This window comes from Manis pentadactyla, chromosome 8 (assembly GCF_030020395.1).
Source record: "Manis pentadactyla isolate mManPen7 chromosome 8, mManPen7.hap1, whole genome shotgun sequence".
Classification (NCBI taxonomy): Eukaryota; Metazoa; Chordata; class Mammalia; order Pholidota; family Manidae; genus Manis; species Manis pentadactyla.
Genome location: NC_080026.1, coordinates 14587520 through 14615059, shown reverse-complemented (window position 1 = coordinate 14615059; position 27540 = coordinate 14587520). Strand labels below are relative to the sequence as shown.

The window sequence follows — 27540 nt, the reverse complement described above, 5'->3', positions numbered from 1 at the left end:
GAGCCCGCCTTCTTGCAGAAATGTTGTTCTGAGAGCTGGGCTGTGGTATAGAAGGCAATGCCAGGGAGGATGCTTCTGAATTGATAACAGAGTTTTGAATGCTAAGGAAAAATTCTGTTAGTAATTTCAGAAGAAAACATGAGTTTTAAGGGAGGGTGTCATTCTAACTGGGAGCTGAACTACTATGATTTGATCTATAACTTAATAGCAAACCACAATATTTTTTTACTTAAGAGTGACTATCCATATAGCATGGGGTATGGCTCTGATTTTTCCTGATTCCAGTAAATCCATGAAACCTGACAGGAACACATATGTTAGGTGAGTGATTTTGGTTTTTTTTATTTGTTTTGATGAGATGGATGTTCTTTTGGATTTCATATTACATGTTCAGAAGATGGACCTCTGCTGTTATGTAAGTTTCTTAAGTTTTGAGATTATATGGTTGGAACACAACTCATAATACAAAACAAAATAATGCAAATTTTCTTCCCAATGACACTTTCAGTCCCTTGGTTCTTGGGTGTGGGAGACTGTTTGCTCATCTAAGTAAGCGGGGCAAAATGCCAATTTTATCTCAATTAAAAAAATAAAGTGGAGCAAAAGAAAATCACAAAAAAGAAAGCAAAAGTTTAGCCAACCTGCAAGAGTGAACAAATTTCAAAGTTCAGTCTGAAGTTCAGCCTTTAATTCCCAGATCCTGGGCTGTATCTGAGAAATAACGAAAGAGGCCTCCCAGTGCATAGAGGAGATTTAACTGTTTTGCAGCATATTGTGAAGTGATTTCATATGCTTTGTGATGGACTTTACATAGACTTCATTTCTAAAATACCATGTATGTTATTCATCTCAGAGGTGGACATAAATCTGCCAAAGCTGTCTGCAAATTTAGCTCCAATTCTTGCCCCAGGTTCACAAAACATAACAGAGCATTAATCTTCATGAGACTTAAAGAATTTTTTCAAGTTCCCTCTGATTCCCTGAGAGTTGTCTGAAAATTCTTGCTTAGAGCCTCTGTCATATCAGCATTTCAGAAAATGCTCCACTTACCCTCAATGAAACAAAAAGGCACCCTACTATATGGAAGAATATCTGTGCAAATGTTACCTCTAATAAGGGGCTAATATCCAAAATATATAAATAACTTGTATAACTCAGCACCAAAAAAACCCCCAAATAATCCAATTAAAATATGGACAGAGGACCTGAACAGACATTTTTCCAAAGAAGACATACAGATGGCCAGTAGATACATGAAAACGTGCTCCACATTGCTCGTCATCAGGGAAATACATATCAAAACCACAGTGTAGTGTCACCTTTCACCAGTCAGAATGGTTAGTATCCCAAAAAGAGAAATAACAAGTGTTGGTGAGAATGTAGTGAAAAAGGAACCCTCCTAAACTGTTGGTGAGAGTGTAAATTGGTGCAGCCACTGTGGAAAATGATATGGAGGGTCCTCAAAAAAACTAAAAATAGAAATAGATACAACCTAGCAATTCCACTTCTGAGAATTTGCCCTCAAAAACCAAAATCACTTATTCAAAAAGATACATGCACACCTATGTGCACTATAACACTATTTCCAAAAGAAAGACATGGAAGCAACTCAAGTACCCATTGATAGATGAATGGATAAAGAAGATGTAGTACATATATATACACAATGGAATGTTGCTAAGCCATAAAAAAGAAGGAACTCTTGCTATTTGCAACACGGATGGACCTACAGGGTATCATGTTAAGTGAAATAAGCAGGCAGAGCAAAACAAATACCATATGATTTCACTTATCTGTGGAATCTAAAAAACAAAGAATAGACCCACAAATGTAGACAACAGACTGGTCAGTTACCATAGGAAAGGGGGTAGGGGATGAATGACATAGGTGAAGGGGATAAAGAGGTAGAAAATGCAGACTGTGAAATAAATTAGACATAGGAATGGAAGTACAGCATAGTGAATATAACCAATACTATTATAATATCTTGGTGTGATAATGGGGTAACTATACTTATTGTGGCAAGCATCTAGTAATATATACAATTATCAAGTCATAATATCATACATATGAAACCAACATAATAGTGTATATCAACGTTATTGCAATAAACAAAATTTTAAAAGAAGAAAATGCTCCACTCTACTGTGGAGCATAATCTGTGGAGAACCGAGGAGATGAGGAGGTGCAGACATGTACAGAGGGCAATGTCCCCTCAGCAGGGCATACCTCAGAAGGACAGGAACTGAAGCCACACTTTTTCTCTGAAACAATTTAGAATGTGTATATCACGAACAGGCATTTCTACCACAAGACCTGAAGGTTTTCCAACTAAATCTAATACTAACATGATTATTCGGGTGCTCTGGTCCCTGGAGATAAATACAGTTTTACTGGCAATACTGCCGGATGGTTCAGAGTCCAGTAGATTTCGGTTCAAGCTTTGCCATTTACATTAAGATCCGAACCTCATTAACTTTCATTTCATTACGTCAAAAAGTAATTCAACAAAACAAGACTATCTTATTCAACTTCTTGAAAATAACCATTATCAAATACTTCATATTATTAATATTTTTCATTTCATAAGAAATACAAGAAAATTGTTTATGGAACACTGCTAGGAAAATTGTACTTCTGTATTATTTATTTAATGTTAATTATATATATATATATATATATATATATATATATATATATAATAAAAGCAGCTCATGTTCATTACTTAAAATTGGGAAAGTATAAAGAACAGTGATTTTTAAAAACACACCTAAAAATACCAACCATCTAGTATGTGGGGGTGACTTGGTGAAGGGGGGAACCTAGTAAACATAATGTTCTTTCTGTAATTGTAGATTAATGATACCAAAATTAAAAAAATTAAAAAAATTAAAAAATTAAAAAAATAAAAAATAAAAATACCAACCATCTAAATATAAATATCAAACTATTTTGTTTCTAATACTTTTTAATAAATTTTAAAATAGTTGGAATTATGTAACTTTGTATGCTGAATTTTCACTTAACTTTATATCATTAACATTTCCTTATATTGTGTAATTTTCTTTGAAACACATTGTTTATGGATGTCATTGTTTATGGCTGTGCCATACATTACATAGTTTGCTATGGACTTTTCTGCTATTTTCTGTTATAAACAGCTCTCAAATGGATGTTTTTGTGTCTAAAGATTTTTTATATTGACGTCTATTTGCTTAGGATGATTCACAGAAATGGTCAAAGAGAATGAACTTTGCAAAGATCTTTGGTTTTCCGAAAGGCCTATATGTATTCAGTGTCCCACCAGCAGAGAATTGTCTGGTTTTTTGCATCTGATTTTTATTCACTTCTTCAGCAATTACAAAAATAAAAGAGAAGCTCTTAGATCCACTATCTTCCAAATCTTCACATTAGTTCTTTTAGGTGAGTTTAGCAGATGTTCATTTTCCTGCATAAAACAAGGTCATTGAGTTCAGAGAGGTCAAAGGAGGTGAACAAGTTACACCATTCAGTGGCAGAGCTGGGACTTGGACCAGCTCCTTCCAAGTCCAGTTTCCAGGGTTCTTGCCCACTGCCCTCGGTGGCCTCTGAGAATAGTCTGTTAAGTGGGAGGGGCATTGAAGAAAATGGGAGGAAGAAGACGAAGGAAGGAAGGGAGAAAAGAAGAAATAAATCCATGCTCATTAACAGTAGGTGCTAAATAGCTTCCTCCCCTCCCAGCTCTAGGGGACCTGGTAATGGGCGTAACACTGCCGGTAAGTGAAAGAGCTGGGATGAAACCTTAGGTTTCTCTGATGAATAGAGTAATGGCTCTTTCTCCATTTGAAATAAAAAAGCATTACATTTTGGTATTCTAAGTGTTAGTTTCCAGGATGTCATTAGAATGGAAAGCTTTGTGTTAGACATGAAAATAATGGGACTCACACACACACACACACACACACACACACACACACAGAGTTGTCTCATATTGTTACAATACTAGGAATCAGGCCTCTACCTCTCTACCTGACTGGATTTTCATCAGCACTTACTCCCACACTCTGTCTCTCATAACGACCATCCAACTTTGTAAACTATGAACCTGGTTGTGAACCCCTTGAGTAAATTCTTTCTGATAAAAAGACATGCTGTGGTTCAGGACCTGATTAGTCCCACCAGAGAGCAACGTTATTTATTGAGCCATTTTGATGAATAAGAGGCAAAAATTTGTGTGTGTGTGTGTGTGTGTGTGTGTGTGCACATAGATTGGGGAGCAGGTAATATAGTTGCAAATACTCAGACTGGCTGTTTAATCTACAACAGGATCCTCTAGAGGCAGTAGGTAGCATCTGATTTATATTCACAGATGCTTTGCTTTGCTCAGAAACTTGCCTTCTTCCACCCACATTCTTATCTTTGAACGAGAACATACTAGGTTCAGTTTCTTGACTCCCTTAAATCCCAGAGCAGCAAGTCTACCTAACAAGAGAGGACACAATCCAACATATCTGAAAACTTAGTCTTGCCTTCACAGACACAGAGATGATAACTATTATTAATAACATTATCTTTAAAGGAAAGGAGAACTCTAGGTATATAAAATTTAAACCTTAAAGATTCCAATCATCATTCCTATTTCTTTATTTGCTATATTTTAAAAGGGTATGCTAGCTCTACTGCAAAAATATCATTTACCTAAGATGTAAATTTATTACTCACACAGAGTACAAAGTGGATGTTTTTGATCAAAGGATGGCTTTCCACCAATTGGTGATTCAGGGTCCAGGTTCCTTCCATGTACTTTGCTCTGTCACCTTCAAGGAGTGGCTTACAAAATTTCCCTGGGTGTCCACACCCACCCAGCAGACAGGAGAAGAGAATCTGTAGGATCATGAGTGGGAAACTTCTATGGGCCAGGAGTGGACTTGGCAGCCATCACTTTTACTCACATTCTTCTGGCTGCAACTCAGATATGTGGCCTCCACTAACTAGAAAAAGGTCTGGAAAGTTGAGTTATACACCTGCAAATAAGGGGAAAGAGCTTTGGTGAACAGCTAATCAGTTTTTGTCACACTGCCTGGAATGAGTTAAGCAACTGAAAAAATCTGATGGAGGATCTTTAGAAATTATCTATGCAAACTCAACATTTAAATACACCTTTTATAAAATCGTTAACTGGGACTCTCCAATTTCTCCTTAGAAATTTCAAGTAACATAGAAAAGAATGACCTTATAATCTCTGTAATATGTATTTTAAAGTGCTTCTACTCCTTTGTTAATAAACAAATACTGCAGTAGGACCAGGTTAATCCAACATGGCCAAGTTAAGTCTTTTAAGACATTATGTGTATTTAGAAGTGAGTTCATTCCGGCAATCATTCGGCAAAAGCCTTAATGTATTTTTGAAATGCTCCAGACTCCTTCCCAATGCATTTCTATCTTTGATAAAACTGGGACAAATGATCACTTGGCTTGGAACGTGAATCACAGAAAGCATCACTTCGGGCCAATGTTGATGGGTGGTCTGCAGCCATATTTTACTTCTTATTAAAGCAGCCAGACTGAAAATTGTGTCTAGAGGTGATATTTAGTAAGACTGATTTAGGAATAAGTTTTCAAGAATGAAAATGCTTCTGTCTATACATAGCATCTTTATGTCTCCAGATACATTCAGAAATTCCTGTTGATTACAAGAGTGTCTACAGTTCAAAGAGGAATTCCAACCACAAGCTATTCTAACATCTGTTTTGGTTTTATGGTCAATCTGAACAGATGTAATTTACATTCACTGGCACCACACAATGAGGTTTTTTTCAAACTACTGTATTTTGTAAAAAGAAAACAACAACAAAAATGACCTCTTTGTACTTAAATCTTGAGCCAAGTCTTAACATCCCTACCAAAAGAAGGAAAACTTTCATGAATAAACAATAATAATTTAAAAACTCACATTAGACCATGGCCTTATCCTCTTTGCTTCCCAGCCTTTATGGCTACCTTTCATTGCAGCTCATTACCAACTTTAGGTCAGAGAAACTCATAAGAAGGCACAGAAAAGACCATCATGATGGTAGAAGAGAAGCAGAGGGGCCTGGATCAAAGGATAATTACATCCCGTAACTGAAACTGAGTGTGGCACAGGAATTATCGCTAAATGGAGACGGAATGTCAGACCTCCCAAGAGTCCCAGTAAATCATCTGTCAACTGGGGTGGCTGCTCTGCAACCTCAGTTAGGTATTTCCTTAGACAGGTGATCTTTATACCTGTGAGGGGTCTCACCAGCGGTCCTTGGGATCCTCTACTTGGGGCTGCCCACATCAGTCAGGCACCACCAGGTGCCTTTTCCTAATTGGATTTGAACCAGCTTCATTTGTACTAAATTCTGCAATAAGCAAGCTCAAAGTACGTGATAGGAGAAAACAGTAGCTACCGTCTGCTGAATACTTGGAAGGTGCCCGGCTTTGAGCCCTGACCTCCACTGTGTTCAATTCCATTTTATCCTTAGAACACCCGCCAAAGGGGGCTGTGTTGTTCTGTTTTGGAGATGATGATCTGAGGCACACAGATTACATGTGTAACATTAGCATGTTACTTGTCAAGGATGGGTTTGGAGTACAAAGCCAGGTTTATTTAATGTCAAAGGACAGGCTCTTAACCACTGAGCTGCCTTGCCTCTAAGAGTCAGATCCTCAGACTGCGTACCTCGCTGCTTAGCTTAGATTCCCAAATGGCTTTGCGCCTGGTGCCTTTCTGTGGGCTGTACCTCAGGTCCCTGCCATCTACTGCTGCTCACTGTCTCCGCTGGTGCTCACCAGGCTGGCTATTCATCCACGCTGCTATTCGGCCACTCCCATCCACTCTCTGGAATCCACCTCTTCCATCCCAGGGGCTGATATACGCCTAATACGCTATTGCACAAGCCACTATCAGGCAATTTGATCATCATACTTTGAGATTTGACACCCACCCTTGACTGCATCACCCATTGTTATTTCAGAGATGTTAAAATGTGAATCAAACAAAAACAAGTCATTGGAATTGATGAAATACCATAGTGAGATTTCCAGTCTATAATGGCAAGACTTGTTTCTTGAGAATTCCTTCTGAATGAGAAGTCGGGAAGTTTGGATGTGATTTCTTGAAAGATTTAAGATAGCATAGCACATTCTACAATAAAAACTTATGACTGGGGATGTGGGATGGGAACACATATCTCAAACTCACAGTTCTCCTTCTGTTCTCAGGTTACTTACATTCCATGTCCTTTATATTGGCATACAAAGCATTCAGCCCAGTAATGCCCAACCACAGGCTGTCTATACCAAACTAAGATGCTGGGTGAGGTTGAGTATAAAAAAACAAACAAACAAAGAAAACCCCTGGGAAACACCTACTTGAACAGAAGCAACCCTTACTTTTTATTTTAATCTTTTCCTTTACTAGTCAAGTACACCCAAATCTGTATCTGATTGCCTTATTTACAGTTTAATAATGCAAATTAATTAATGCAGTAACATAACTCATAACCTCTATGCATACTGTTGAGTAAATTACTGAAAAATAAAATAAAAAGAGTAAAGTAGAAAGCTGACCCTTGGTCCTTAACCTAGTCAGTAAGACAGGTAATTGTTCATTTCTATTAACAGTTTGTGCTGGTGGGAGTCCCAGCAGAATGAAAGCATTTGCCCTGTTTATGCACAAGGAGCTCAGGTTGGAGAAAAGTGTAGAGGACATATGGGACATCTGTGCTGGGACAGATGGACACTGTATGTGCAGAACCAGTCCCAAGCTCTCCAGCAGCGTAGGTGCTCAATAGTTGCTCTTTAAGGAGTCATCAAAGCTAGCAGAAAAAAGTGGAAAACTCCAACTACAGGGTTCTGTTTTCCCTTCTGCTCTCCATTTTCACATAATTAAGCATCCAGGTGTGACATTCATTGCTGAAAAAAGTCCTAAGGGCTCAACATAGCATTCGGTGTCACTTTAGTTTATTAGTTACCACTTAGCTATTCAAGTTAGGGGGAACAGCCCTCAAAGTACACCTTCTCTCTTCAGTTTGTAAATGATCAAGCCACCAGCATTTTTTTCTCCTCTATCCCTTATCCAGCTTTGGAAATTTTGAGCTTTTAGTACACAGGGGCCAATTTTCAAGATTGCCAAAGCAGAGCTGTTTGGCACTATCATAAACTCGCTGAAAAGCTGCTAATGCATTTCCGTGGAGCTCTTGTGAATTGCTTTCCTGTCTGCAGAACATCTTAACCGCTCTGGACACATACAGTATCCTAAGACAGAATGAAAGTAGAACAATTTGTAATTTTAGGGAACACGTAGACCATTTCCCTCCTGGATTTTCAGGGTGGCATCCACTCAGGAGAGTGCACATACGAACGGGTCTCTAGCTTGCCTTCCTAAGTTCATCTCTGCCATGGGGCTGGATGCTGAAACAATAGCTCTGAGCCTGTCTCAAATATGGACACTGCTGTCCTCATAAGGGGCATAGCAGGCATGCCAGGGAGCAGGGGCAGAGGCCACTGCACAAGTAAGACAGTTCTCAGCAGCTGGATTCTGTGTGACTCCTGCATCACTGAGGGAATAGCTGCCTTCATTCTTCAGTCACTCTGTAGTACCTGGCGATGCAAGCCTGGAGTAAAGAAGGGAAAACTATGCAAGGTCAGTGGGGTGGTGGATTTGATCTCCCCTCTGGGCCAGGAATGCCTGAAACCTGCTTTGGGCTCAAATGGGAGAATCCACTCATCTATCATTTGTATGCTTAGCAATTATCGAATATCTATATTAGAAGGACACTGAATACCCTCTTCTCTTGTAAATTTTGTCTTCCTAAATTTTGCTTGACTTTCAGACTACAACTGTCCTTTTTTGCAGTCAGAGGACAAAAAAAATGAAGGTTTATGTAAGTATGAAACTATCATAAACAAGCAATAAAACTTCAGAGTTTAAGATAGAAAAGTAGCAGTAGATTGACCTTGCTGTCCTGCCAGGGAAAAAGCTGAAATATCTATCATGCCCAGAGGGGTCAGCCAATTAGAAATGGGCCTCATTTCCATTTGGGACCCTCTTCTTTGAAAATTCTTCCTCTCCAGCAGTTGCTGAGATGTGTCTGTGTGTCTGTGTGTCTGTGTGAGAGGGAGAGGGACTTCAGCAAAAATACACAAACCCATTTGCTGTTTCATCGCCATGTCCCATAATATATGATAATCATTAACCTATCAAACTTATGATTTAGAAAGAACCTAACAGATCAAATAATGGTTCATTCTCTTAATTTACAGTTGAGGAAAATGAGATTTAGAGACTCTACTCATTAGTGGCAAAGCCAGTGCCAAAGCCCAGCCTTGTTAATCTTGGACATATGAATTAACACGGATTTGATTCATGTCTTCAGGAAACTTACACCACATTTGGAAGTCAGGATATGTGCTACGGGAACTACAAATGGGGAGCCCAGAGGTTCAGTTTCCATAGTTTACTGTTCTTGTTGGTGAAAGGCAGGGGGCTCAGGTGAAAATCTTAAGATCAGCATTGTAATGGCTTTCCAAATTTGTTAATGGGAGACTGAGTGGCAGGCAACACCTAATTGCTGAGCTGCCCCCGCTGCTTTTCCACAGTCTTGTGCCCAAGAGGAGAATATATTGAAGAACACGTTTGACTCTCTGATATTATGTTAGGAATGAAGTAGCCACTGATTCCAAACTCATATCCAGCTACCACAAATTCCAGCATTGAGGGTATTTCTGGAGAGTTTTTAAAACATATTCTAACTACCAGAAGTCATTAAGTCCTCTAACCTGTGTTGACCCCTGTTCTGGTGACATTGGATCTACTGTTCCAAACACTGAGGAAAGCAGGGTCACGATCTAGGGCACCTGCCCATCACCTACATGTTCCATAAACACTCCAAACAGGTAAGTGTGGACGTAAGCCATGTCTCTACCCACGTGCCTTTCAGAGCACACACAGAATTAGCAGCAAATGAATGAGGCCACATGAGGGCAATGAAATGGATTTACTACTTCATTTAGTATGGTGGAAAAGGACTAATTACATTGGCAGCCAGACTCATATTTCCTCAAAATCAAGTCAATTTTGCAAGAAGCTCTTTCAAAGGCTCACTGAAAAGAGCCTGGTGGGGAGATGAGAAATGGCATTGCCGCGACAGCCAGGCCACCACGCCATCCCCACCTTCTGCTCTTGACCAGGAAGGCTGAGCTCAGTTTAACTGTCAGGAAGATGTCTCTCTCTGATCCTCACAGATGGACACATCCATCAGCATGTCATGTAGGTATCACTTAGAGCTGACTTACGTTTTCCTCAGCTTTGGCAAAGTCATAATGATTATGTAAATTTATCTGAGGGCTGTTAACTTGTAATGAAGGAAGAAAATGTGTCCTGTGTATGTACAGCTTGCAAGATGTGTAATGACTTTCTCTTTTCTCTCAATAGCATCACATTGGCATCTGCTGCATTTCTGTTATGCTTCAGGAGCTAATCAAATTGCTGCATCATGCCTGGTGCTGTGACGTTACCATTATCAGAATTGGTACATCACAGGGAATAGGTGAGACGGGTTGATTTCTAAGATTCCATCTAAGCGATTGTTCCATGTGGGGTAGCTGCCAAAATACACCAACATACTCAGAGCCCAGCAGAACCCCACACAGGCTAAGAAGTGTCAGGAGGCTGGGCTTGAGGAAATTTAAAGAAATTTAAATAAATAGTTCCTTTTTATCTTCCTCTTTTTTTCTCCATGGCAACCCACTGCCTCTTGTGCAGGTGGTCTTAGGTGTTCAAAAGGGCAAGAGTGGAAGAATTTGTAGGAAATATGTTTTGAAGATAAGAGTAAGTTTTGAGAGAGTAAATTCTGAGGCTTATAAGTGGCAGAAATGAGTGCTTTTACATAAAAAAAATACTAAGATTTGCCTTGTCAGCTAAGTAAGACGACTTCATAGCTTTTAGGAAAACATTGCTTTGAGCTCATGTCAGTGACTACACCCCTTTTCTTGGCTGTGTCTTTTCCTCATCAACACCCCAGAAGAGATCAGCATGGGCTTTTAGGGAAGGGCCAGGTGTTGCTTCCTGAGGTTTTCCCAGGGCCTCCCCTCCCCACTTCTTCCTTAGCTGATTAGACTGTGTTACAATAAAATTTTATTTATAAAGACAGGCTGGATTTGGCCCTTCGGTTGTATTTGCAGGTCTTTCCTCTACAGAATCTCTATGGAAGCATTTATTCATTTAACAAGTTTTGGTTGAGTATCTCTAGTATCATAGGCATACTGCTAGGCCTGGGGAGACAACAGTGAACAGACATTGCTCTTGACTTTATAGAGCTTATGTTTTATCAGGGGAATAGACAAACAAATGAGTAATTACAAAAAGAGTGATGAATGTTAGGTTAGGACCGAGAGAGTTTAGGACTCTATCAATAAATAACCCCTTATCCAGGCTCTAAACAGAAATCAGAATGGGGCAGAAACCAGGTCAAAAGCTGAGCCTCGGAAAACTTAATGTAACCTATCTGTGATGCTTTCAATTTTTTTCCCCTCCGTGGATTCCGACTTTTTGAAAAAAGTGACTTGAGATGACACCTGCAGAATGAGTTGGTTTTAGTCTAATGAAGGGGTGTGTAGAGAGACAAGAGAGCATTCTAGGCAGGGAGAATAATGGCTGTCAAGAAATGGTTTCTCAAGTTTCTGAGACTTGAGTCCCTAAGTCCCATGAGCAAGCTTCTTTGCAGCAATGGAAGGTCAGCTAACAGGCCTAATTTACCTGGGGTCAGAGAGGAGAGAAGGGGTTGAAGGAGAGCTGGAGAGAGGATAGAGATGCAGAGAAATTAGAGTCATCAAGGAGTAGCAGAGAAAATTAAATATCAAGCAGTCACATCATTTTATGAAAGCTACTTGTTGGCAGACTCATTTAGTTTATTCCTGACCTAATTTATGCAAATTTGAGCCCTAAGGCTGACTAATTTGCATGTCCAAGAGTCATGTTTGTCTTGAGATCTAAACCCCATCACATTGTAAATGTGAATCTGGAAAGACAGCAAATGTAAATGCCTGTTCATAATGTTATTATTTAATTGCGTTTGGAAAAGAAAATGATTTAAAAGATGAAAATAGGGACAATCATTAGCAACTAGCACAAATTAATGTTGGCAGGATAGATTACATACTACGTGTCAAAAGTAAACTCTAAGTGATGTTCTTCTGTAATCATTTATTTATTCCCACATTGTAGGGATTGTGCCAGGGTCTGTTGTAATAACAGATACACCTACAGACTCCTTTTTTCAGCCCTGGTTTAACCGTAATCTTGGACCACATCATTACCCAAAGTCTGGAACTTGACAAGGAACTGGTTGAGAAATTATTCAACCGCAAGGAAATTCCCAACTTCCCAACCTTCACTGGACATATGATATGTGCCCAGGACTTTTGTGAAGGTGAGAAGAATGTGTAAACTGGGAAAGCAACAGAAAATTGGCAGTAACTGTTTTTATTCAGCCCCATAATTCATATTAGAATCTCCACTTTAGAAAATTAATAGTTGGGGATTAAAAAAGGAACTGAACCGGACTTCTAACGTACAAAAGCATAGGAGCGTAAGGGCATCATAAGAAGCAGCAGAGAAACACCCATAATGAATTTATACCAAGTGGGCTTCATCCCACAAGAACAAATTGAATACTAAAATACAATTAGAGATGTTAGCGAAATTTGATCTCTGTTTATGCCTTTAATTTAAATTTGTGACTCGGCGGGAATTGAATACGCTGACTCTGTGTGTCTGCCATTTTGAGGCATATTCACCTGGCCCTCGAAAGGGATGGGGGACCCAGGAAGGAGTGGGAGCCAGGAAACATTTGGGGAGAGGACATCCCAAAGGGATAGGGTAGTCTCAGAGCAGTTCTTGCATCTCTTGGCCATGAGTAAAGGGTCTCCGGATCAAGTTTAGGGACAAATTTAAAGTAACTACCAAGTCTTTCTGCAAAGGGTGATGGGCCATGAGAAAAAGAAAAAATGCTCAAGGATAGACCCTGCTCATTCCAGAAGAATCTAACCAGGGTTGGTACCATTCCTTGGAGGGCATTCTAGGAACTTTGTAGAGTAGTTGTGTTTGAGGATGTTCATAAAACTACATATTATTTCAAATTATTTTTCTTTCCCCTTTGGGTCCATCTTAAAGTATTCCAATGAATTTTTTAAAATTATATATGGAGATAGCCTACACTATGTTACTTAGGTTGGTAAAGGCGGTGTCACTACATATGTTATAAAATAGGAGGCCTGTGGGGACTGACAGGCTGACACGCTGCTGTAGGCCACGGGACCCTTCCCCGGGAGGGTCACCGATGGGCTTGCACCCGAGTTTACAAATGGCACCTTGTTGGGGTCAGTGTTTACTTTGGCCTTCACAACATTTTTTGAAATGTGAATTATTTTGCCAACATTTATCATTTCTGGAGATCTCATATGAAAATTTACACTACTGGATCCTTGAAATAACATAATAGAAAATACATAAAATAAAAAATGCACGGCAGCTGGGGCAAGCCCGACCATCATCCAGGACTACACTCGCTTCAGGTGCTCTGTTCAGACCAGGCCAACCTTGATGAAGTTACCTGCTTGGCTTCTGGGACGTCTGAGTTTGAATTGGCTTAAGTAACTCTCTTAGGAACAGTGGCAGGCAGCCCTAAAGAGGAGGGAACCAAGAGAAAAAGACAGCCAGGGTGGAAGTTACATGAAAGATAGAGGAAACACAGAAAAAGAGCCAAAAATAACGACTGTGCAAAGAGTGGATGGTGACAGTGTTACTGGCTTCCCGATTTCAAGAGGCTGTCCTAGGGAGTCGGGTATGGAGAAGCCTGTTCCGGGTGTGTGCAGGGTGGAGGAGGCACAAGAGAACCAGGCTATCTTCACCTCCTCCTGGTCCACCAGTTGACGCTGGTGAAATTAAGTGATAAACGGACACTGAGAGCAGCCTAGAAGGGAAAAGGTGGTCGCCAAACGGCAGCACGCACCTGAGAGAAGCGTGGCTGGGAAGAAGGTGGACCAATCGATTGTCTGTGTATGGCTGCCACTGTCACAATGAGCAGATGGAAAGCTGCAATGTCCAAGCCACTGTCCTGGTCCTCAGGATCTTATGAGCATCACTGAGACTTGAAGCCTCTTCCTCGCCCCCTCCCCCCGCCCCACTGCCAGCACTAGTCCCTGGACCGACCATCCCCCAGGCACGGGAGCAAGCTGAGGTTTTCCTCAAAGGGCAGATCTCCTAGTGTCCCTCCAGTTCATGCTGCCCCTGGACAGTGTTGGCTGCTGGGGCCACATTCAATGGTACTTGCCCGAGAGTTGGGGCACTCAGCACCATGGAGACTGCACGCTGCGCATGAGACTCTTGAGCCGGGTGCCACCTTGCTCCAGGTCCTCAGGCGAGATGATTCAGATGGTCAGATTTAGTGTCTCAGGGGTGCCACCATGGTAGGGCATCAAGTTGTTAACTGTTCTCCATTCTCTTTCATGCCAGGGTTGATTAGATGGAGGGCTGAGCTCATTTTCCAGAGAAGAAAAGTTAGTTTACTTGAAGAAAGCATATAAAGCCAGCATCAGGAACATTGAAACGGTCTCTACAGTGCTTGTGGCCTTGAAAGGTAAGCTGTTCATGAATGCCTAGGGTCAAATTCTCCTCTTTCATGAGGTTATTTTACTCTGGAGGGGAAGAAAAAGGAATCCTGCTATACATTATTTTGCCTTATAATTGTTTATGATATGCATTATCTCATAATGTTTTAGGGGTGGGCAGGACATTATTCCCATTGTGCAAATGAGCAAACCAAGCTTCAGGGATGAGGAGAGAGTTGCTCAAGGTCACCAGCTAGTGGGTTATGTAGCCAGGACTCGACAGCAAGTTCCACTTTCTTCATCCTGGTTTTGGCTGCTATTTCCTATTACAACTGAATTTATCCAGACATGACACAAATAAAATATTCCTAAAATAGGCCATCAGAGGACAGAACATCAGTGGATCAGCAGGTTTTTAAAGTTAATTTACATGCATTTTTGCTTTTCCTCAACTTTTTATTTTGAAAAATTTCAAATATACAGAAAAATGTAAAGAATAGTATAATAAATGCCTAATACTCTTCACCAAGATAATAATTTTTAATATTTCAAAAAATCTGTGCATGCTCTCTCTCTATATATACACACACATCTATTTGCTTTTTCTTCCTAAAATCATTTGTAAATGAACTGCAAATATCATATCCCTCAACTCTTGTACCACAGCATCATTTTCTAAGAAGGTTATTCTCCTCATGACCACAATACCATTATTAACTCCCCAAAAAAGAAAAAGAAAAATAGTTTCACAATATCACTTAGCATCCATTTCATCTTTAAATTTCCCCAATTTTCCTAAAAATATCTTTTATAGATTTTTTTCTTCAAATACTGAATTAACTTCATCCATTGTATCCCTTGGTTGTTACATCTCTGTACTTTTTACATCTAAAGAGTCCCCTTACTTTTCCTTTTTCCCCATGGTAGGAGATTTTCTGAAGAGCCAGAGCTGTTATCTTGTAGAATGTTCCATGTTCTAAATTTGCCTGTTTCATTGTAGGGTTTCACTTGTTCATCTACACTGTATATTTCCTGTGAGTGGAAATAGAGTCAGCGGCTTGATTCAATTGAGCTGTATGGCTAGAACACTTCATCGTAATATAAACTTTCCATTGCATCATGTCAATGTGAAAATGGCCCATTATTAGTCACTTCAGGTGGATCACTTGGTTAAAGTGTTAACTGCCTCTTTTCACTGCAAAGTATCCTGCAACCCAGCTGTCTTTCACCCAAGGATTTTAGCATGGGGTGCAAAATGATGATCTTCTAATTTCATCATTCCTCCTACATTTATTTGCTGGCATTTAAGAAGAACTTTAAAAAAAAAAAAAAAGGTCTTGGTTGAACAGATTTGTCATTGCAGCCATAATCTTCCTAAGAAGGAAGGACTTTCTTCTGTGCCTCAGCAAGGGGCCTGAGTGCCCAGGGGACAACACAGACAGAGTCTGCCCTTCTGGAGTCTAGTGAGGGGGACAACCAACGGCAGAGAGTAATGTGTAAGAACATGGGATATGTTAGATGCTGAAGACAGCTCTGGTGAAAAATAAGGCAGGGATGAACGAGGTAGGGAAGAAAAACATGATTTTAAACTGCAGGGTCCAATCAGTGCCCTGCCTGCAGCAACAGTCCACCCTGCTGTTTGAGCAGGTGCCATTTGAGGAAATGCCATGTGGACATCTGGGGAAGAGCAGCCTGGGAAATGCGAGCCTAAGGCCGCCAGGCAGGAACATTCAGGGTGTGTTGGAGGAAAAGGAGATGAGCATGGCTGGAGGGGAGGGACCCCACTGGAGGGGGCTAGGACAGGGAGCGGGTGCAGACTGTGAGAGCTGTGGCTTTCTCTCTGAGCCAGTTGGGAAACGACCTGAGGGCTTGGAATAGAGGCGTGACCAGATCCAACTTACAATTTAGCAGGACCACACTGGCTGTTGAGTTGGGAAGAGCCTACTAGGTTTAAGGACAGAAGCAGGAAGCGGAGTAAGAGGGCTAATCCAGCAGTCTAGGGAGACCTGGTGGGCCAGGGTGACAGCAGTGGAGATATTGAGAAGCTGTCAGAGTCTAGGTACATTTTGAAGGCAAATCCCACAAGATTTGTTGACAATTTGATATGGATTTTGAGAAAAAGACAAGAGTTAAGAATGATTGCTAGGTTTTTGGCTTAAATGACTGGAAGAATGGAATTGCAATAATTGGGACAGAGAGAATTGGGTGAGGATTTGGGGGTAATAGGCACCAAATGAAGGCTAAGTAAGCAGGTGGATTTATGAATCTGGAGTTAGGTGACAAGACTGGATGGAAAAAGTAAAACATGTTTATAACATGTCGACAACACTCAAAGCCACGCAACAGATGAGATGACAAAGAAAAAGAGTGAAGAAACAGGTGAGAAAGGCCCTTGGTTAGATGTTCAAAGTTAAGGGAAGCGAGAAAGATCCACCAGAGGGGACTAAGGAGGGGTGGCCAGTGAATAGACACCTGGAGAATCTAGTGTCCTGGGATTCAGAGAAGAGACCTTCAAAGAAGTAAGGAATTATAGCATGATAATGCTTCATTTCACCATGAGTGAAATTTTAATTCCAATATTTGTCCTATTAGTCAACCAATTTTAATATGCAAAAACACAAATTGTATGTGGTGACATTTCTAAAAATACGTTTTAGAAAGAAGTTATAGTTCATAAGAAGGAACTGATTGTAGAACCATTTTCCTTCACTACTCCCACCTCTCAGCCTACAGGCACATACAAACCCTTGTATTGTCATGGGTAAAGGAGGGGAATCCAGCCTTGTCCTCCTAGAAGGTCCTCATTACTCCCCGCTTTCAGAGAAACAATAGCATTTGCTTTCCTCCCCACAAGTTGGGAGGGCTGGGGGCAGCCTGACCTTGCCTGAGCCCCAGGTCCAGTCTGCATACCGCCTGCAGCAACACCCGGATGCAGAGAGTTCTGCTCTGGGAAATGCCTCCTCACATTTCTTTGGTATAGAAACAAGTCACTGAGCCATGGCTGCACTCGATATGCAAATGAAACAGAATTTGGTAACCAGTTTAGTTACACATGAAATGCCTACTGATAAATGTGCTGCCCAGATCTAAGTTTGACGGTGATCACCAGTTCTTTCCTTAGAGGTACCAGCTAGCAGACAGGGAGAGCTCTAGGCTTGCCAGCCTTGGGGTCCACGTTTCTCTGTTTAAGGATGCTACCAAACCTCAGAGAAGTTTCCCTTTAATGAAGGATTTTCTGTTCTTGCTGCAAATCCTCGTGGCCTTGCTCCGTCTGCCACCTGCAGGCATCCTCCTGGACCTTTTTCCCAGCTTTTGCTTACTGTAGTTTCTGCCCTCTGTCACGTTTGCCTTTCTCGGCTGCTGCTGAAGCTGTGGGTAGCTGATTTCAGCCTGCCTATAGCTCTCTGCCAGGTCGCTGCCACGGCCTTTTCATCGAGCAGACCCCTTCTGGGCTGCCAACATGCCCACTAAGCATTGCATCTGTAACCCTTTAATTCTGTAGTTTTTGAGTGTGTATCTTCATGGGAACAAGAACCCTTTAACTCCCTCAGACACCACTGTTTTCAAAGGTGAGTTCCTGCTGTTGCGCCCCCTGGAGGATCAACTACGACAATGCAGACAAAACCCTGTGCACACTGAGGCCGCCATGCTGCCACCTTTCACCACCATGTCACATCATCCTCTCCACAGCAGTAGAGCCTGGAAAAGCTCCATGTGAGATAGCAAAGCTTGAGAAGGGCTTTGAGAAGAGCCTCCATAAGCAGCTGTTTTAACCTAGAGGAAGTCAGGGAAGTTATTCCAATGTATAAGTAATACAGGAAAATGTTTCACCAGGCCTCCCAGAGCTCAGGGCCCCAGGCTGCATTTGGCCTCCCAGGCCTGTTCCTCCTCTCCCTGCCATCCCTACATTAGCAGTGGCCACCCACCCCACCTCTCCAGGCAGCCTTCTCTAAACGGCCCTTTCAGTCCCTTTAATAATAGTGAATGACTGGATGACCAACCTGATTTCATACTAAGGTGATGATGGCTAATGGTTTCAGTTTATAAATAACAACTTTTTATTTAAACAAGGGTCTTCTAGAGGCCAATTGCTGTAACTCAGAAGAGTCACTAACTGAGTCTAGAGCAGTTCAGAAATTTCTGCACCCATGTGGGACGAGGAATCATGGGTCCACACGGACCACCACTTCTTACCCTATGATTCATATCAGATCTCACCATAAATCTCACTTCTTCAGAGAAGCCTTGCATGAACACCTAAACTAAGTCCCCTCTCATTCTTTCTATTCACTTACTCTTTCCACTTCAGTTCTCTGCCTCACATTTACCACTATAGACTTTATTTCTGGTTCCTTCATATATTAACTCATGTATTACATGGCATATGTTAATGAATGAAGGTATGTATTTAGCATCTCTCTCCACTCGAGTATAAGCATCGTGAGAACAGTTACCTTGTTTCTCACTTTCTTGCTATGTCGTCAGCACTTAGAAGACTATCTGCCATGTGGGCATTCAATCAATATTTACTAAATGAGTGAACAAATGAATGAAAAGACTGACTACTCAACTCTCACTTGCCATGGAAAATGGCTATAGCAATTCAACTGGTTCATTCATTCCCCAGGCACATCAGTGGCTTGGAATTGTCTAAAGGACTTCGGAGTGCCTCTCAACTATCCAATTAGGAAGAGGCAAAGCCTTAAAGTGAAGCCTCTCTTTGCTGTTAAGGTACACACAATCTATCTCCTATCTCTGTAGCCCCTGGATCTGTTGATACTTGGTCGGTAGACAAATTGCTTGAAATGGGGCCACAGATACCCATAAGTCACTGTTGTTATCCTGATTGCATTACCCTAAAAAATAACAGTGGAAATCTGATGTTGCTTTAACAAAGATTCAGGTGAAAAGCAGCATTCGCAAAATTATTGTACACTGACAGGGTAAACCTTTAGAATAAGGTAACTCCACTTAGACTGCCTCCCCAATGCATGCATTGATGATTTTATAATAACACACGTCTGTCCCTCTCTTAGAGTGAAATCTGCTTTAATTAAACCCCAGACATTCTGTTTTAGATGATAATCCTTTTACACTGTGACCTTGTGATAAGTATGTTCAATGTGTATTCATTTTTAAAAGACAGAGCTGCCTTCTGACGCACACTTGCTTGCATGGCAATATAAAAACCAAGTATTTATCTGAGACTGGGTTCTGCTTAAATCCTCTTCTTTGTCTCTAGTTGTTTGCAGCACTCACAGTGGTTTCAACTTTGGGGTAAAAGGAGAATTCCATGTCATTTCTTTTTGACAGCTACTGGTAACTTTGGGGATACAATCAGTCTTTATAATACTACTTTATTACAGTTCAATGAAAGGGAGCAGAATCTTGACTTTAACTCCACTTTATATTCTTCTGCTGGCCCCCAAAAATGATGAATATCGGGCTCTGGGAACTGCACGGTGATCACTGATAAAGCGAAAAAGATATTACAACAAGGATTAAAGATTATATTTAGTCTGGAGCGGGTGAGTTTAACTCTAACATGGAGAAAAAGCGGGGCTTTGAAATATTACATATGGGTTTGAAGCAACCAGTTGCAGCTCTCTTCACCTCACAAGAGAAAAAGAAACTGGCTCAGAGAGGTTAAAGGATTTTCCCAGTTCCCACAGGCAATAAGTAGCCAAGCTGGAATTTGAACAAGTTGTTTGAGTCGAGGCCCTTTCGCACCATGCTCTCCATCTTCTTCCCAACAGCCTCCCAGAGTTCACTGTGTCTGTTCAGAAGAACCAAAAAAAAAAGCAGAGTTTTCTATTTTTAAAGTTGTGAGCAGACACTTGACATACTTCAGCAAGCATATACAAAGACAGTTAATGGTAGAATCAAATAAAGCACTGAGTTGATACTTTATACTTATTTAGTAGGATGCATAGCCATTAATCTGCCAAGAAAATCTGGCATGAATGGCAAGCAATTCATTGATGATTACTTTTACAAAGACAAGGTTGAAAAAAAATAGTTTCTGCTTCCTTTGTTAGATTTTACATAGTTTGAACCAAGGTCAGCATTTATAGTTATATTTGATTCATTTTAATTCTCCTCTCCTACCCACAACCCCTTCCCCCCTCCCCCATACCAACAGAGTCACAGATTAGAGAACCACTTAGGGCCGCTGACTCAACCCTTTGTGTGGTTGGCATTAACCTGTGACACCCCGCTTCCTTGCTGCGAGGCTTCCTGAGGTCCCACTGCTGGAGCCCCCCACCCCCAGCACATAGGGCTCTATCCTCTGCCCAGCCCAGTGCACCTCTGGCTGGGCACCCAGCATCCGGCAGAAGCTCATGTCTCTAAGGTAGCAGCTGGACCTCCTGGCAATGACGGCGTGGTTCTCACCCCCATAGGATGATTGAGCACAGAAGCTAAGGGTGTGGATCTAGGAGAGACCTCTGAGATCCAACCTGCTCCTTCCTCAGAGAAGGAAATGAGGCCTGGAGAGCATAAATGAGCTGCCTAAGCAAACACAGCTAGACCGAAACAGAGATGGACTAGAACTGAGATCTGCTGTCTCCTGGTGGCCTGCTCTCCACTATTCCCTAAGGGGTAAAAGGGTAACAGATGAACCCGCTGACAGGTTACTTGCACTCTCTCCTTTATTGAAAAGGCATTAGGAGCAGCTTTCAATGCAACATAGATGTGTAATATAAATAAACCAAAGGTAAAGAGAATAAGAAGCACATATTTAAGGGAGTGGATGGGGAGTTTTCAAAATCAAAGAGGTTGCCTGGGAGTGCAATCATAAATCTCAATGCTTAGATTTAGTTCTGAGTTTCCTGGAGGCCAAGCTGAAAATGGAAATACTTTGAGCTACACAGCACTCATTATCTATTAAAAGCAAGCATTTGATGTTTGCCATAAAACTTCATCCAAATATTAAACTTTATCTAAATGTCAGACTTAAATAAAATGATCAGTTATGTTATAATGGACAGTGTCTTCAATAACTCTTATGAAAGATATGGGACAATTCTTGATGGAGTTAATGATTAATCTTGGTTCTAATCAGCATTTCTTTTTGAGTAGGGTCTAGGTATGTACATTTGTTCTAACTCAATTTGATTCAGGATAGAGTTTAAAGTCTGTAAACAGTTTAACTGGAAAGGTTTTTTGCTTTTTTTATCTTAATGCAGATTCACTGCCCTGACTTACCCCTTACCCCTAATTTTGTATCTCCAGGATGGAGCCTAAGAATCAGCATTATTAACAAGCTCTGGTTCTCATGCAGGTAGCCAATGGAGCCTGCACAAAGGAGCCCCACGTTTTAGGAAACACCAATCTAGAAGAATAAATTGTTCCTATGCTTCTTAGCTTTGAGCAGCACCTTTGAATATAAATTACTCCACTTGGTTTTTGATTAGCAGCCAACAGCCTGAGATTTATGTCTCTGGGGAGACAGAGGATATGCAACGGCCCTGGGGTTGTTGAGATTCCTGTGCTTTACAGGAATCTGATGAGGTCTACTTAGTAACTCAAACCTTGAGGAGTGCAGAAGGCCATGAAAAGGACCAGGGAGAGGTGGAAGAGGAGCAGTCACAGGGCCAGGCTGGGGACTCCATTGCACCCTCTGCTGCTTTGCCAGTTTCTGAAGCCCAGCACAGCTGAGGTTCTGTTGTGCACAGGGGGAGTCCTGTCTTGCCTTTCCGTCTTACCCCAGGGCTCACAGGCACGCCTCCTCGGAAGTCCATTCTGAATCAGAGAGGTGGAGTAAGATGGGGGCCTGGGTCCTAAGGATTCATGACTGAGCTTCAGGAACGCTGAACCCCCTGAAATTATACCCAAATATTTTGTGTGTATATGCATGTCTTTTTTTGTGAAAAGAGTTCCCTATTACAATGTCATCAGAGGCTCAAAGGGACTCTAAGTGACTCCAGAGATCGAGAACCTCCAGTGCAGCCGAGCATGCTCCGTGCCCCCTCTTCATACTGGTGTGCTGCCGTCACACTGCAGCCTGAGGTCAGTTAGTTGACAACCTCCTTGGTGACAGTGAGGTCACTAAGTGTCCCCCACAGCAGCCACCTCCCTGCCCAATCTGAGGATTATGGTAGCAAAGCTCTCAGGCTTAATTTTGACAAATTGTTTTGGGTAATTAGTCCCTTTTAATTGCTCATGGAAATAGTAATTTCAGGTGACAAGATTATTATACACTGCTGGCTTATGGGACCTCCAGGGCCTAGAGAACACCATGAGACTGCTATGACCTGTTCTTTTCCATCTTTGGCATTACCCTTGAAATTGCTAGAAAAGACGTTTAGTCGAATCAGTTCCCACTCTGAAAAAGTACAGAGCACGGGTTTCCTTTGATCCTTCTGCCAAGTGAAGGATTAGAGGACTTTCAACTTTTCCCTGCTACCGCCAGCCCATGACAAGCATCACAGACTTGCTGATCATTAACTTGAAAATCTGGGGAAGTTTCTAGCCCTTCCATTTGCTTGTTTACCTGTTCAGTCAAGTTGCTTTACAACTGAGTGAGTTTTGAATAAATAGGGTCCTAGGTGATGAAATATTTGCCTCAGCTCAAGTTGAATATTTTCATTGCTTTACACTTCACTGAACAGGAGGGTCAGTTTGACCGATAGGTCAGGGCAGGTCTGCCTGATGGCTCACCATGGGCCTGCTCAGAGGACGAGTGGGTGGAAAGTAGAGAACTCTTCTTAGGAGTTTAGGAAGCTGGGAGTTGATAGGCTATTTACTAGCTGTACCATACCGGGCCATTTGTTTGACCTTCTTAAGCCCTCATTTCATCATCTGTCAGAGGGGGATAAATATAATAGCTAGTTCATAGAACAGCTGTAAGGACTAAATGGTATCATAAATACCTGGCCTATAGCAAGAACTAAACCAAACAAAAAAGATAGCATCAATTATAATTATAGTTCATTTCTTCTTCCCAAATTCAGATCTCGTAAAGAAAAGTCTGAAATAGAAGAGGTCAAAGAGATAAATATTATACTTCCAACTTCATCTCCATCCCTCACAGCTTGTTAACTATCCACATCTAATCCTATCTACACTAAAATCCTTTTAAAAACAATGCAGATGGAGATAGAGGTCACTACATTGCTATTAATGCAAAGTGGTTGACACTGATTTCAATGTGGGTAACCATATCCCTTGAAATGAAAGATTTCATCTGAAATGCACAGTAAAGTGTTTGTAGTGGGCCCGCCCATTTTTTCTGTCTGGTTCGTCTTAACAGAAAAAACCGAAGACATTGACTTCATGGTGACTTTTCAAAAATGAGTTCCATTTTTTTAGAAAAAGATGTTTGTTCTTTTCCCCCAGTTTTGTATGTTTCATAATATTTTATTCCCATTCTTTAAATACTAATAAACGTGCTCCTTCATGAAGCCGATTCTTACACTTGAGCATTTCATTTCATAGTGTCCTTCTCAAATCTCATAAAGGTCGGTCCCCACCTTCATTGGTATTTCCTGAGGTCGGCGTACATTACCTCTACTCTGTTTACTTTCCTCTTCAGCAAGGGCTGCAGCAGATAGACTCAAACAGTGCACCAAGAAGTAAAATGTCATTTCAGGAATAATGACTAGCTCTCCACTTACATCTTCAAGGAAGAAGAGCCTTCCCTAAGAACTGGAAATAGGCTAGAAAACTAGAAAGCTGGAGGTTTATGTGTCTTGGAGGGCAAAGATCTCTCCTTGTTTTTTTCTGAACACAAAGCTTTTCTAAGCCTTACTCCAGCCAATTGTAAGGGAAAGGGAAAGGAAGAATGCTTAAAATTATTTCAATTAACTTATTTTGATGGAGTGGTGGTGGGAATCCACAGAAATGTGAATTATACAGAAGGCTGCAGGGGTCAACAGGTTGCATCTACATGACAGGGAAAACAGCACAAAGGACATCTACAAGGGAGATTGGAATGTTTGGCTAATGTTTCTAGATAAAAGACACACCCATTTGTTCAGAAGTGATGTTATTTCCTCTTCTAGTTGCTGTGGTCTTTGTGCTACTTCTCAACAGACTTGAACGTGACCAGATCATGATGTTACAGTCGAGTGCCAGCTATGGCCTCAGCCTCTAATCTCCAACTTCATCAAACAACAGCTTGGACTTTGTGACCAGATGTCATAACTGGGCAGCTCTAGTTATGCAATCCTTCCCTGCAAGGCTGTAGATCAAGTTGTAATGCTGAAGTCGTATATTATTTGTGGCATTTTCCCGCAGTTCTCATCTACATGCTAAAATCATAACAGAGTGATTTTATAAAACCTCTTTCTCTTAAAAATGAATTTACTGTAAAAGAATTTAATACTTACGCATTAAATTCAGATTTCATTTTAGAATAAGTTAAACAAGTCAGTCGAATAATTAAAATTTTAAAACTCCTGGATTGTGACATTTGGAGTTTCATATGCAGCATTAATTAAACTCACATCAAAATAGATTAGCCACTTGTAGATACAGTTACCAGTCTCTGTTTCTGAAACCAATCCATAAATTCATGTTAGAACATTGTCAGGCACTTCTAGGTGTTGGACAAGTGGTAGAAATTGATCACAGACATTGAGAATATTTACAGAAAAAAGTGTCAGTGGAATGTAGGTCTATATGAAAAAGCTACCCTTGGGAAATATGACTTCTATTTCTTATTTTTCCCCCTGCATGATTTCAGTGCACCGTGGAATGGATTAGAGGCTTACGTTCATTGATGTGTGTGATTTAATCATGGCATGTAACAACTCTAGATCATGTTTATTTTCAAATGAAAACTCCTGGTAATGCAAAGAAAGAACCTCATTTTTCTTCAGAACTCACAAATACTAAATTGTCTTCTACCATTTTTTTTAAGTAAATGTGTTTTGAGGAGGCTGTATTTTAAAAAATATCTCATTTCAGTATTTACATAATAGGCTGAGTTATTAGTAACAACTGAATGTCGGCTTGAGTTCTAGATGTTTAAGTCATCCTTTTGACTTTGAGACAGGTCTTTCCCAAACCCTGCCTACACCCATACCTAGCATAAGCTCATTTAGAGGCTGCACCATGCTCTCTCTCTGAGTTGATGTTGCCTGGGAGTTCTTCCAAGGCTGAGGCACTTAGGAGTGGGAAGCAGGGATGGAGATGGGTGGAGATGGCTTACCTCCTTGTATAGTGTATAATGTTGTATACATTTATATGGTAGTGACTCAGATAAAGTTTAATTCTGATCATGATAGAGATTATTTGCATCCTGAAACCATTGCTGCATGAGTGACAGCATGGAGGCAAAAGGTAGGATTCCCCTTTGGCAGTCAGCAGGTTCCAGGCTAGTTGAGTCTAAAGGGTTTTCTCTTCCCATCAGTGACAATAAGCCACTGAGAGATGCTTCCATTTGGGAACATCTTTTGGCCACAGACAGGCTGAGACTTCAATTTCTAAGGTACCCCAGTCATTGGCCACCAAATACAAAGATCAGTGCTGAAAGTACGGTAGAATAACACTTCAGTCATTAGTGAGGTTTTTCCTGTGTTTCATATTTTTTAGACCAACTCTAAACTCACTTCAGAGTGCCCTCCACAAGACTTCACTTTGAACTTTACCTGTCTCCTCCTCTAAGACTTTTTCTCTCAATAAAAAGGAAAATAAAAGAGGCTATGAGAGAGAGAAGAATGAAATAATTATAGTTAATCATCTTCTCAACTCCTGACTAGGAGTGTGTATGTGCACACACATACATTTGTGTATGTGTGTTTTCCCCACTTGGATTTCCTCTCACAGTATTTGACCTCTGACAGGGTCAGTAGCAGAAGCCAGAAACCTGGGAAACCTCTTTGATGATTCTGTCTCCTTCATGCTCTCATCCAATGAATTGTCAGATCTTACTATTTGATTTCCCTAAATGTGTCTCCAGTCTTCCTACCGATGAAAAGCCTCCCGGGCTCGCCAACCTCCCAGCCTCGCCCGCAGCCTCCTCACAGCTCTCCTCTCTGCTTGCCGTTAGGTTGTGGCTTGGTCATCATGTAATCAATGTCCCGTTCCTAGGTGGGAAGGTTCGTGAGGGCAAAGACTGTTTTATTTACTGCCGTTCCCAAAGCACCTAAAACAGTACCTGTCATGTGCTCAGTGCTCAATCAATATTTGCTAAATGAAGAATGAGTCTTTTCCTTACTCACTAATCTTTATAAGACGCACCCTTTCCTTTCTCAGTCCCACAGTTCTCCCGGCTGCCCCTCCTACTACGTCTTACTCTGTGGGGAGGAAATTCCCTTGTTCTGTCAGCGCAGAGCCGTGGTGATACCTAGAACGCCCTTTCCCCTCTGTCAAAGCCAAACCCCAGATCTGGAAGTTTCCACGTTTCATTGCCCCCACAGCCCGTCAAACCTTCCCTTCCTGATCCTTCAGAGCTAGGGTCGCCCCAGGAAGATACCGATTTGTCCTCATTCATATCCTGCATTGAGAACACTCATGCTTCTCATAAACTTGGGTTTTGACTGCCTGGCTCATCTTCATTTGAGAGGCCCACGTCTCCTTTAACCCTTAGACAGCCGCGGTTTCGCCCTCTGTGGGCACTCGCTGACCGCTCACCTCGGCCTGCCTGTGTCTGGGTGCTGGCTTTTCATCTCCCCTCCCCTCATCAGTCTTGCCCTTCTTGAACACCCTTCAAGAAACAGGCTTGCAAAAACTCTCTTCTGGTTATTTGTTTGCATGGGTATTTATGTGCATTTTTTGCTTTTCCCTTTGTTCATTCATTCATTATAAATACGTATTTCTTCTTCATTCCCCAAAGCATCAGAGACAGTTTACAAGGATAAATAAAAGTCCATCAAAATAGTATAAATTAGAATAACTGGGAAAGGCAGGGAAAAGCAAAGGGAAGAGGCACTGCTGACACCAAGCCTGAATCTAATTAATTACCGAGATGCATCCCGT

At 41.3% G+C, this 27540-nt stretch overlaps 1 protein-coding gene and 1 long non-coding RNA gene across 2 annotated transcripts; one reads left to right on the top strand and one right to left on the bottom strand.

Annotated features, from left to right (window-relative positions):
* Positions 1 to 259: 259 nt before the first annotated feature.
* UPP2 (uridine phosphorylase 2) lies at positions 260 to 25029 on the top strand. Its single transcript, XM_057505358.1, is given in 10 exon segments — positions 260 to 321; positions 3721 to 3755; positions 7630 to 7784; positions 10442 to 10556; positions 12233 to 12299; positions 12301 to 12448; positions 14522 to 14645; positions 24298 to 24315; positions 24621 to 24665; positions 24668 to 25029. Coding segments are annotated over 10 exon segments (864 nt in total). The 3' UTR covers positions 24763 to 25029.
* On the bottom strand, positions 3191 to 6107 carry LOC118911762 (uncharacterized). The gene is made up of 3 exons (XR_005024577.2): positions 5933 to 6107; positions 4702 to 5003; positions 3191 to 3598 (listed from the first exon to the last, which is right to left on the bottom strand). It is a non-coding gene; the product is annotated as an uncharacterized LOC118911762 (long non-coding RNA).
* Positions 25030 to 27540: the final 2511 nt, after the last annotated feature.